Genomic DNA, 12,032 nt, shown 5'->3' with positions numbered 1-12,032 from the left:
TTCCCCATTACCTTTTGGTTTAAATCAGGGGCTCAGTCCTTCCCTTCCATCTGGCAGGGGGCAGAGGCATCAATTCCACTGTTTGGTGTGTAAAAGATACTTCTTATATCCATCTCCCTTTTCTCTAGTATAGCAAGTGAACTTTGTCCTGGCTGCTGCTTCAGTGAAGTTCCCAGCCCATCAATCAATTCTAGCCTGAAACTATGCCTGACATCTGGTTTTCTTCTTCAGCACTCAAAATCACTGTGTAAAAAACAGGCCTGTGCCTAATATTTGTGGGATTTAGGACAAGAGTACAGATGCAGGCCTACATACCATATATCTAAATAATTAACAAACTATTAAATAAAATATGTTCCATCCACCTCCCCTGACAAATATACCTTAATGACCAGATCTGACTTTGGAGTTTTCAGCCAGCCCATGGCCTTCTCTCCCCACCCCCAGCTTCATCTTCTAATAGGAGGAGCCTCACATACACACGAATGGATGCCCCCGTCCAAACTTCCAGGCTCTGGCACCATGGTCTATCCTTGGGAGAATGGCTCAGGGAAGAGTCCAGCACAGGCCCTCGAAGCAGTTTAAGTAAGGAATTCCTGGATCTTGGGTACCTTACCATGGGGAGGGGAAGGGATGGAGGAGGATGATTAGGGCAGGGCCCCCCTCCCTATGTCTAAGGGTGGTACTGCTCCTAAGCATGGGAAAGCACCATGGCAAGAACAAAGTAGTCCCGTGGACTCTCAGCCTACCCAGAATGCAGCCAAAGCAATGTCCAGTGTTACAAATGAAGATCTATATATTTATGAGAGGACCCACATGCATTCAGTAAATATTTTGTTGTTCCCATAGAAGCCCTCAAACATTTCACCATTTTTCATTTTTAAAGTTGAGACAGTAGGTAGCTAGTTAAATTTCTATCATAAATACTTATTGGCATCTAAAATCTACAGTATTTTGTTTGTTGCCATTATTCTGGATAGGGAAGAGATGAAATGAGAGGCATCCTATAGCTGTATACAAGCCCTATAAAGTATCTCTGTATATTTATAAATAGCCCATTCTGGGTGGTAGTCCAGAAAGAAGAGGCTGCACCTCGTGATATTTGCATTTAGGGTGAATTTTCAAGACCCAAGACTGACAGAATTAAATCACATTTGCACAATGTTTGAGGTGTTTTTGGTTGTTTGAACTGATTGTTTTCCATTTGCTTTTTATTTTTCACTGATTGACAATTAGTATGCTTTAGAATACATTTATGTCAACTAACCAGCAGTCTGGACACATGCCATTTAAAAGATTTGGCAACCTAATGGAAGAGGCTCATGGAAGAAGCACTACTGCTTTTTACATGATACTTGTATGGATTGGCCTAAATATTGGCCTTGACAAGAAATCCAAGTTCACAGATAAATGAAGAGAAAGAATAGTGAACACAGATGTTGGATAACACAGTTTTGCTTTTGGGCTCATCATCTTTTGCCTTATAGGCCATCCTTTGTTTTACTTTAGATGTCTAGTGAGCTCTTCAAAAAGACTTATCTTTCTTCTCCAGTTTGCATCTGGAAGCAACGTACTCTCGTCAGGGATTGTATCAGCTGATTAATAGCAAGGGCATGAGGGCACTCCAGAAATAGAAGTAATGATTGCTGTAAGCCCTCCTATCAAGGAGGAATTGAGTCTGCAGTAGCTGGCTCGATTCGTTAGAGTAAGGATCTTAATGAAGCCAGAGGTGTGAGTTCAGACTTGTACAGGCCAGTTAATGCCACAGAGAGGGAAATCTCTCTGTGGTGCCCAAAGCCACAGTGCAGCCATTTCCCAGAATGAGGGACTGGGAATGACTCTTCAGACACCCCTCTGGTTGCAGAATGACAGGAAGCTATGCATCCTACTAAAAAGTACATTCACTGTGTTACCTTGGTTTGGGATGGAGAGTAGAAATACATAATTTTAACATTTTTGAATGTTAACCTCAAAATTGAGGACCTTACTTACCCTTGTCTTTGGCTGTCCGTCTCTGATGTGTTTTTTCATGTGTTTCAGAGAGTCGTATGATCTTGGATGCCTTTGCCCAGCAATGCAGTCGAGTTCTTAGTCTCTTAAATTGTGGAGGAAAACTACTGGACTCCAACCATTCTCAATCCATGATTTCTTGTGTCAAGCAGGAAGGCTCGAGTTATACTGAGAGACAGGAACAGTGTCACGTCGGGAAAGGGGTCCACAGTCAGACGTCAGATAATGTAGACATAGACATGCAATATATGCAAAGGAAACAACAAACTTCTGCCTTTTTGAGGGTTTTCACTGACTCCCTACAAAATTACCTGCTCTCGGGGAGCTTTCCAACTCCAAACACCTCATCAGTCAGTGAGTATGGCCACCTGGCCGACGTGGATCCTCTGTCAACCTCCCCCGTGCATACACTAGGTGGCTGGACCTCCCCGGCGACATCCGAATCCCATGGTCACCCGTCCTCTTCTACACTGCCCGAGGAGGAAGAGGAGGAGGAAGAGGAAGGCTACTGTCCTAGATGCCAAGAGCTGGAGCAGGAGGTTATTTCACTGCAACAAGAAAATGAAGAGCTCAGACGGAAATTAGAGAGCATCCCAGGTACTGTGCCATATTTCTTGCAAGCTAACTGCAGATCATTCCTTCCTGGTGTCTCTGTGTGCATGCGTGCATGCACGCATGTATATGTATGGTTTTGGCCAGTGAGGTAAAAAAGTTGAAAAAACAGGCATGCACAGGGTATCCTTACCCTTCCAGTACCACACAGAAGTTTCAGGATAAACTACTAGCCTTGTTCTATGTTTAAGTCCAATCTTAAGAGATATAGGCCTGAAGACCACCACCCTATTCAAAGATGTCTCTGTCCATATAAAAAAGATTCCAGACGTGGTACAATAAGATTGAAATAGGCCAAGTACCGTGAGCCTGAGTTTTCTTCAAAATGTTGCCCTCTTTTTTTAAAAGCGGCTTTTGTATTTTTAAAGATTTTGTTGTGTTTTATTAGTTAGTAATAAAGATGAAAGTGAACTGATACCTTCGGTGGTTGGACTTGAGTAGTACTGAACAAGTGGTCTCTTCTGTTTCATTCATTTCTTGCCATTCTTGTTGAGTTTCAACAGGTATCTTCTCTTTTTAGCATGCAAGCTCCCTGTTAAATGAGCAACTGTAAACTGAAAGGAAAAGATCAAAGACAGACCAGTAATTAAGCAGACTCAAACTATTTGTGCCCCTGGCAAAGCAGGCATTTCCTGCCTCTTAGAGACATTAGATTTGCTGCATAGTAAAGTCACCTTTATGGCAAGATCTCTGGGTTGCAAAGCCATTTTTTTTTTACTATTTGAAAAGGTACCAATTTTGCTTATACCTTTGAATTCATTCCTGCATGTCTGTGGCTTACAAAAGATAGTGAGATCGTTAGCTAGAGCAATATCTTCAAATCCTTTTAATCGTGCAGCCCACTGATAAAAAATTTTGAGAATGTATCCACCAATGTACACGCTTCTTGGTTAACTGCATACATGTCCTAGTATACTAATAAAGTATATTTCAAAATAAAGCATATATAGCATGTTAAAAATTTTAAAGGCCGATACATAAATATAAATAGAAAGTATGTTCGTTTCCTAACTCAGTGTCTTTGAACCGCCCAGTTTGGCAACTGACTTAAAAATAAGGAAATATTGAAGAACATTACCCACTTGTTTATTAGTTCCCTTAGGAAGCAAAAAACAAGTGTTAAGAATTGCCAGATCAGAAATCTATTTTCTTTCTGTCCTTTCATTTAAAAGCATTACTCAAATAGACCTGAGGTTTGGTTCAGAATATTTTGCAATTAGGTTTAATGCAGTCATGTTGTGGGGGAGTCGTGTGTGCAGGAGGTGAAGTAAATTCATTCTCTCTCTGGGGCGCCTGGGTGGCTCAGTCGGTTAAGCATCTGACTTTGGCTCAGGTCATGATCTCCCGTCTCGTGGATTCAAGCCCCGCTTTGGGCTCTGTGCTGACATCTCAGAGCCTGGAATCTGCTTTGTATTCTGTGTCTCCCTCTCTCTCTGCCCTCCCCCACTTGCACTGTGTGTGTCTCTCTCTCACTCTCAAAAATAAATACTAAAAAAATGTAAGAAAACATTCTCTCTCTTTGCAGTTGAGCGTTGGGGTTAGATAAAAGGGCCGTGGTGTCTTCTCAAGTCAGGAAGGCAGGGACCACAGGAGACACTGGGTAGAGCTTAAAGAATACAGTGGAACCATTGTTCCACTGGGTTCTCCATGGCAGAGAAAGAGGGGTGTAGCTAACATGCTGGGATTTTACAGCTTTCACAATTCCATAAAGTATGGTCAGTTAATTATGGGTTTGATCCGACCCAAAGGGGTGTTTTCCATCTTACTCCCCACCCTCCTCTGTGCCTTTCTGGGGGAGAAAATACTATCCTGGAGATCAGTCAATTTTAGATACTTACATCAGCCATTCAGAACTGTGGGTAAGAGTTTCAGAGCGCAGGGACAGGTGACACAGAAGTCCAGAGTGGTATTGTCTAATTCCCAGTTCTAAATATTTGACCTTGGTAAATATTAAGCAAATTTGGGGTTTAGTCCTCCCATTTCCCAAACTGTGCCAGGTGGAAGGGCTGTGTCGTGGATATAACTAACTCACTGCTGACCTGCCACTAATCACCGTCTTTTTCCATTTCCAGAAAGATGAAAATGCTGAAATTAATTGAGCCTTCTTGATAGTCCAGTATTGAAGGACACTTGTTGAAATTAGGGTGTGGTCACCACTGTTAGTGCAAACATTCCAGCTCTGCTGACAGTCCCCTCCATAAACTTGAATCAATAGCCATTTCATATGGAGAACCATGATTGCTGTAATTCATACCGAAACTCAACTATGTAAATAAAAATCAGTTTGTCAGTTATGAACAGAAAAAACTTAGTGTAAAATTGAAGAAAGATTAGCTTATTTAACACATACTCATTACCTAGGGACACCTTAGTATTGGGTGTCCAGTTGAACGTGTCACTTGCAAACCAGATAGTGATCACCTAAGAATCCACCTTTCACTCCATTAGCTACTAATTTTGTGGGGGAAATCTGTAACTTTTAGACAGTCGTTTGAAGAAAAGTGCAGCAAGTAGTACACTCTGGTTTTGCATCTAACAAGAGTATTTTTTTTTTTTTAATTTTTTTTTTCAACGTTTTTATTTATTTTTGGGACAGAGAGAGACAGAGCATGAACGGGGGAGGGGCAGAGAGAGAGAGGGAGACACAGAATCGAAACAGGCTCCAGGCTCCGAGCCATCCGCCCAGAGCCTGACGCGGGGCTCGAACTCACGGACCGCGAGATCGTGACCTGGCTGAAGTCGGACGCTTAACCGACTGCGCCACCCAGGCGCCCCTAACAAGAGTATTTTGCAAGCAGTAACTCTCCTGTGGAATTTGGGATGGATTTTCCTTAAGTATCATCACTGTTTCCCAATGTCTTCAAAAGACCTCTGTTGTTCCAGAGGGCAGTGCATTTCCATGGAAGCACCTGCGACCTTCCTGTAGTAGAAATTACCCTTATGTTGTGATATAACTGTATTTACAGCCAAGCAGGATGGATGAGTACAAAGGAGAAAGCATTCAGAGCGCCTGGGTGGCTTAGTCGATTAAATGTCCGACTCTTGATTTCAGCTTAGGTCATGATCTCATGGTCTGTAGGTTCGAGCCCTGAGTTGGGCTCTGTGCGGACAATGTGGAGCCTAGTTGGGATTCTGTCTCTGTCTCTCTGTCTCTGCCCCTCTCCCGGGCATGCATGCACACTCGCTCTCTCTCAAAATAAAATAAACTTCAAAAAGACACAAAGCATTCAGAGGAAATAAAGTTAACAAGAAGATAGGGACACCTGCCCCAGGTCAGAGCTGAGACCCTGGTTTTAGTTCCTTCTCTGCCACTCCAGAGTTGTGCTATTGAGTAATTTTGAGATTCCTGTTTCTTTATTTTCTTTTCCTGAAATAAAGCATTCATATCTAGGAAGGGCAACTATAAAAGAGGATGGGAAAGTGCAGACCTTTCTAAAGAAGGAAGAGTTTGGGGAAGGTGCACCTCCAGCACCTCCTGGGAGGGCTGGGTAACTGTTTATTTGTGAAACACTCCACAAAGTCCTGTTGATTAATATCAGCCACATGCAAGCAAGGGGCTTCTGGAGAATAATACTCTGACTTCCTGTCCACAGTTACTTGCAGATATAGGCTATTAAATATTTTATCCCAAGGAAAGAGCATTAGCACTTACTCTTTGGTGTTAGATGATCACACTAGAAATTAAGAAAGTCAGTTGAAAAGTTTAATTTTTTAAAGGCAAGAAAGCAAAGATAGGTTAAAAGTAAAAAGCCACAGAAGAATTGATATTTAGATCAGGAATACAAAAAGTTGAGACGTTATTAAAAGAAGGAAAATGTTGGGAAAACTTCTCACTGGAGAGGGTGTCAGTTTAGAGCTGGCATGTTTGTTTGTTGGGAGAGCGCGAGCAGGGGAGGGGCAGAGAGAGGGAGGGACAGAGGATCTGAAATGGGCTCTATGCTGACAGGCTGAGGGCAGTGAGCCCAATGTGGGACTCAAACTCACAAACCGCGAGGTCATGACCTGAGCCGAAATCAGATGCTTAACCAACTGAGCCACCCAGGTGCCCCCTGCATGCTTGTTTAGAAAGCATACAGTCAACACGAGATGAGAGAACTCCTAAGGGAGGATAGATACAAAATACTGTATGTCATCTAATTTAAGACCCATTGGATGCAAGATGCGCCAATATTCTATGTTCCACTAAGAAAGAAGGAAAAAACACTGTGAATCATAATTGCATCTTTGAACGAGCTCAGAGATTTTAAAACACGAAAAAAATGTGGGTCTAAGGATCATAAAATATGGTAATTTAAAAAAATAACTTCCAAAGTAAAATAATTATGACATATTAAAAACACCTTGAGATTGGGGGTGCCTGGATGGCTCAGTTGGTTAGGCGGCCAACTCTTGATTTTGGCTAAGATGATCTCAACAGTTTGTTGGATCAAGCCCCACATTGGGCTCTACCCTGACAGCAAGGAGCCTGATTGGGATTCTTTCTCTTTCTCTCCCTCTCTGTTCCTCCCCCACCTGTGCTATCTCTTTTCGTCTCTCAAAATAAAATAAGTAAACATTTTTTAAAAATACCTTGGGATGTTTTAAGTGCCAGATAGAAGTACACTATTAATATTATCAAAGAATTTTCTACTTTTATATTTGAATGTTTATTTATTTTTGAAAGAGATAAAGCGTGCGTGCACAAGCAGGGGAGGGGCAGAGAGAGAGGGAGACAGAGAATCTGAAGCAGGCTCCAGGCTCTGAACTGTCAGCACAGAGCCCAACACAAGCTCAAACCCATGAACTGTGAGATCATGATGTGATCCTAAGTCAGACGTTCAACCGACTGAGCCACCCAGGCACCCCAAGGACTTTCTACTTTTTTAAAAAGTACATTTATAATTATCAATTTATCTTCATAACTCCAAACAAATATTAATATTCCTATTTTATAGGCAAAGAGGTTGAAACCTGGATAGGTGAAGTCTGTGGCAGAGCTAGGATTATTATTTTTTTTAAGTTTATTTATCTGACTTTGAGAGAGGGAGCATGAGAAGGGGAGGGGCAGAGAGGGAGTGAGACAGGGAATCCCATGCAGCTCCACACTGTCAGCACAGAGCCCAGTGCAGGTCTCAAACTCACGAACCTGGAGATCATGACCCAAGCCGAAATCAAGAGTTGGACGCTTAACTGACGAAGCCACCCAGGCGCCCCCGTGGCAGAGCTAGGATTATAATCAAAGTCTCTTGATTCTAGATCTAGTGTATTACCCTCTTCCACCCTAAAAATACAGTCGATTCTTACTATTCATTGTAGTTATGTTCTATAAAGTCACCGTCAAGACTGAATTAGCGAATACCAAAGCGTTACCCCTAGGAAAAGTACAGAGCTATGTTCCTGAGAACCTTTAGTCACATTTTTACCAACTGATCAATGCATAACCTTATTTTATGTATGTTTTTGTCTAAAGAGACTTTAATATATAGCGTTGTCAGATTAACATTGAACTCACAGCCAACAGCCCTAGAACTCATGCGTGAATGAAGCTTATCTAATACGTATTTTCTCCCTAAGGCTCATCATAGCATTCCTGAACTTAGGAACTCTAGACCGCACTTCAGCTCTGTGTTTGGGGTACCTTTTAAACAGCAGAATCACCAAGAGAAAGCACAAAGTATGAAAAACATGGCACGTGAAGAGAAGAACACTTGTTACCCTGTGAGCTGAAACAAACAGCCGAAGTGTTAAACCTTGTTCAGCCTTAGCTGGGAATGTGTGCATTGTGCAACCCAGGTTTTCAGTGATCTGCAAAAGTCCGCAGATGACTGCTAGAGCACCAGGAAATATGGATTTGACAGTTACAAATACATTTTAGCAAGTTGGCAAATTTGAAAACATGTGCTCTGCAAATAATGAGGGTGGATTGTACTTACTCAAAAGAGTACAAACCAGAAAACTCACCTTGAATTATGCACCACTGATCCTATTAGTCCACAGTTGTCATTTTCTAAGAATATTTTAGAAAGATAAATCAGTAATGTCCGTTTTTTGGATAATTTTACAACAGTAAAAAGCCCCTGGAGTGAGTGTGTTGTGGATGTCCTGGGGCCTTCTCGGCAGCCTCCCACTTACACATGCCCAGAAGTGCCTGTGCAGGAATGTTCAGGGCGGCTTCTAGTCCTCAGAAGCCTATTGTTCACATTTAGTGTGGGGGGTTCTAAGGAGGATGAAGACCTGTGAATATATCCTGAGTAAAAACTTAGAGCAAATGATAGGAACAGAGAGGTATAAAGGATTTAGTTCTTTTACTTAGAAATTGGTAAAAGTCCTCATAACTCTTGCTATGGCCATGAGATTGAGAGAGACAGAATATGATAAAAGACAATGGGTTTGGAGTCAAACCTGGGTTTGGATTTCTGCTTCTGCTATTTGCTAGCTGTGATTTTTGGCAAATCAACCATTCTGAACCTCAGTTTCTTTCTGTACCATGAAATTAATAATACTATTAGGGGGCACCTGGGTGGCTCAGTTGGTTGAGCGTCCGACTTTGGCTCGGGTCATGATCTTGCGGATTGTGAGGTCGAGCCCCGCGTCGGGCTCTGTGCTGACAGCTGGGAGCCTGGAGCCTGCTTCAGATTCTGTGTCTCCCCTCTCTCTACCTCTCCCCTGCTCACACTCTGTGTCTCTGTCTCAAAAATAAATAAACATTAAAAAAAATAAAAAAAAATACTATTAGAATGTTGGAAGTATTAAGTTCATTAAGTAGCAGTTGGATGTCTATTAGTTCTTCCAGTAAGTGCTCAATAAATAGCAACTTTAAAAACAGAGAGAGGAGGGGAGCCTGGGTGGCACAGTTGGTTAGGCGGCAGAGACTTGGTTTCGGCTCAGGTTGTGATCTCACAGTTCGTGAGATCGAGCCCTGCATCAGGCTCTGTGCTGACAGCTGAAGCCTGCTTGGGATTCTGTCTCCCTTTTTCTCTGCCCCTCCCCTGCTCGCTCACACTCTCTCTCTCTCTCAAAATAAGTAAACATTTTTTAAAAAAGAAAGAAACAGAGGGAAAGTGTTCTGTGCCTAGTAATACAGAAATTTTAAGTGTTTTTCTTAGATTGCAAGTGGTATTTTTAATTTTTTTAAATGTTTATTTTTGAGACAGTGTGTGAGTGGGGAAAGGGCAGAGAGAGGAAGACAGAATCTGAAGCAGGCTTCAAGCTCTGAGCTGACAGCACAGTGCCCAACACAGGGCTCAGACTCACAAACCATGAGATCATGACATGAGCTGAAGTCAGACGCTTAACCAACTGAGCCACCCAGGGCGCCCCCAGTTGTAAGCGGTATCCTTAAAAAGAGGTCAGTATGCAGTTACCCAGGTTAGAAACCTCCAATCCATCCATTACGCATGTCTCTCCCCTATGTCCTATCAGTCTCCTCTCTGGATTCCGCCTTTTGGATACACATCAGTATGGGTTCCTCCTCTCCCCACTGTTTTCATCCGGGCCTATCTCAACATGGACTACTGCAGTAGCCACTCACCTACTCCCAGACTCCAGCCTCTCCCTGCTGAAAAGCCTCTAAAGGCTTCACCTGGTCTGTAGAGTAAATTCCAGCACTCAGTATGACACATGGGGTCTCTTTCTACCTGAATCTTTTCCTGTCCATTTTTAGAGACTAGACTCTAAGCTCACACCATACACCAAGTATTCCAACCCCACTGGACAGTTGTGATTCCTGTGCAACCTTATACTTGCTACTGGTTTTCCCTTACTCCTGCTGTTCCTTCCATTTCAGGAACATATTCTTTTCCCCACTTGAGAAATTCCAACTCCTCCTTCAGTACCCAGTTCAGGTGACACTCACCTCTGTAACAAATTCTACCCCTCTCTGTTCCCAGGCAGAATTAACCACTTGCCATAATATATCATGTATATGTCTGTGAAAGTCAGTATTGGGAAGTTTTTACTGTGTGTATTTGTTTTTTCTCTTTCTATCTCTCCCTGGTGTCCCAATATGAAGAGGGGCTGGCCATCTGAGCTCCTTGAAGGCAGAGATGAAGTCAACATTATCTGTGTATCCTAAATCCTAGCCCAGTGTCAGGCATGTTGTGGCATCTACCCTCATCAGTTAAATTAGACAGAGATGGGGGGCGCCTGGGTGGCTCAACCAGTTGGGCATCTGACTTTAGCTCAGGTCATGATCTCATGGTTTGAGGGTTCAAGACCTGCGTCGGACTCTGTGCTGACAGCTCAGAGCCTGGAGCCTGTTTTCGATTCTGTGTCTCCCTCTCCACCCTTTCCCCACTCGTGCTCTGTGTCTGTCTCTCAAAAATAAATAAACATTAAAGAAATTTAAACAATAAATAAATAAATAAGACAGAAATGGGACATTGTCATAATCAAAAGCATAACCATGCATCTGTAAGGCTGAGTATTTTCTAAAGCTCATCGTTTATTTCTTCATATTTACAATTCAGGTGCTTCTACCTTATAGACACAATGTGAATAGGACGCTTAAAGATGATACAATCGCACAGATGGCATGGTCATCAGAGGACAGTAAATAATTTCAATCTCCCTATAAAATCACAGGTGTTGTATTTTGTAAGTCTTTAAAAACAATTATACAGCAAAGTAGATTAAATGCTTGAGAAACAAGAGAAACTCTACTCTGATCAAAATTTTAACGTAATGATCTGCAATGAAAATTGGGTACCCAAGCCCAAGCACCCTTAATATGGGGGGAAAAAAAACAGAATTGGAACAGTTTTCCTTGGAAGAGCCTTAAAACAAAGTCAGCAGTCAGTGAAGTAACCTTTAAGGAACTCACTAGGCTCCTACTCGTAAAATAATAATAGCTTACATTAGGTAGTATCTGCTGGGTGCTTTCTGCTTTACATGTATTATTTTAAAGTTTACAGTAACTGTATATAGTAGGCAATTGTCCAGGTTTTACAGATGAGATAACAGAGCCTAAGAGAGGTTGAGTAACTTGCCCAGAATCACACAGTTCCTAGTGCCAGAGGCAGTACGTTAAGGGGAAAAAAAGTACCCATGGATGACTTTGGGACCAATTCTTCTCACGCCTTCTTGTCAGCTATTATATACTAGTACTGAGAATGTGTTGAAGACCCTGTCTGTGTGGATTTAACTAACACTGGCCATGACAAAATCAAGCCATCCAAGCTAGAGGGTGTGTTTGTTTTTGAGAGTAGCACATTCATCTGGATGTCTTAGATACCCAACAGAGTATTTGTAACCTGTTTCCCTCAGTCTTTATCTGTTGACATGAAAGATGTTCCTAATTTGCTTTTTTCCTCTCAGGTTTTTTGCTCTTTCTAGGATTCTCTGGTATGCATTTTAAAATGCTGTTACGTGGTGGTGAGTGCCTGGGTGGTTCAGTTGGTTAAGCATCAAGCTTCAGCTCAGGTGTGATCTCA

General features: G+C 42.2%; 1 protein-coding gene across 1 annotated transcript in view; it reads left to right on the top strand.

Annotated features, from left to right (window-relative positions):
• Positions 1-12,032, top strand: part of BEND4 (BEN domain containing 4) — a 32,469-nt gene that overhangs the window by 5,768 nt on the left and 14,669 nt on the right. The window contains exon 2 of the mRNA XM_047091864.1: positions 2,041-2,607. Within this exon, the coding sequence (XP_046947820.1) occupies positions 2,041-2,607 (567 nt within the window). The remainder of the gene's footprint in view (positions 1-2,040; positions 2,608-12,032) is intronic.

This window comes from Lynx rufus, unplaced genomic scaffold (genome assembly GCF_022079265.1).
Source record: "Lynx rufus isolate CCGP_SWC_20201006 ecotype Redwood Valley unplaced genomic scaffold, mLynRuf1.p SCAF_3, whole genome shotgun sequence".
NCBI classification, from domain to species: Eukaryota; Metazoa; Chordata; class Mammalia; order Carnivora; family Felidae; genus Lynx; species Lynx rufus.
Note: the sequence above shows the minus strand (reverse complement) of the source record. Positions and strands in the feature narration are given on the sequence as shown.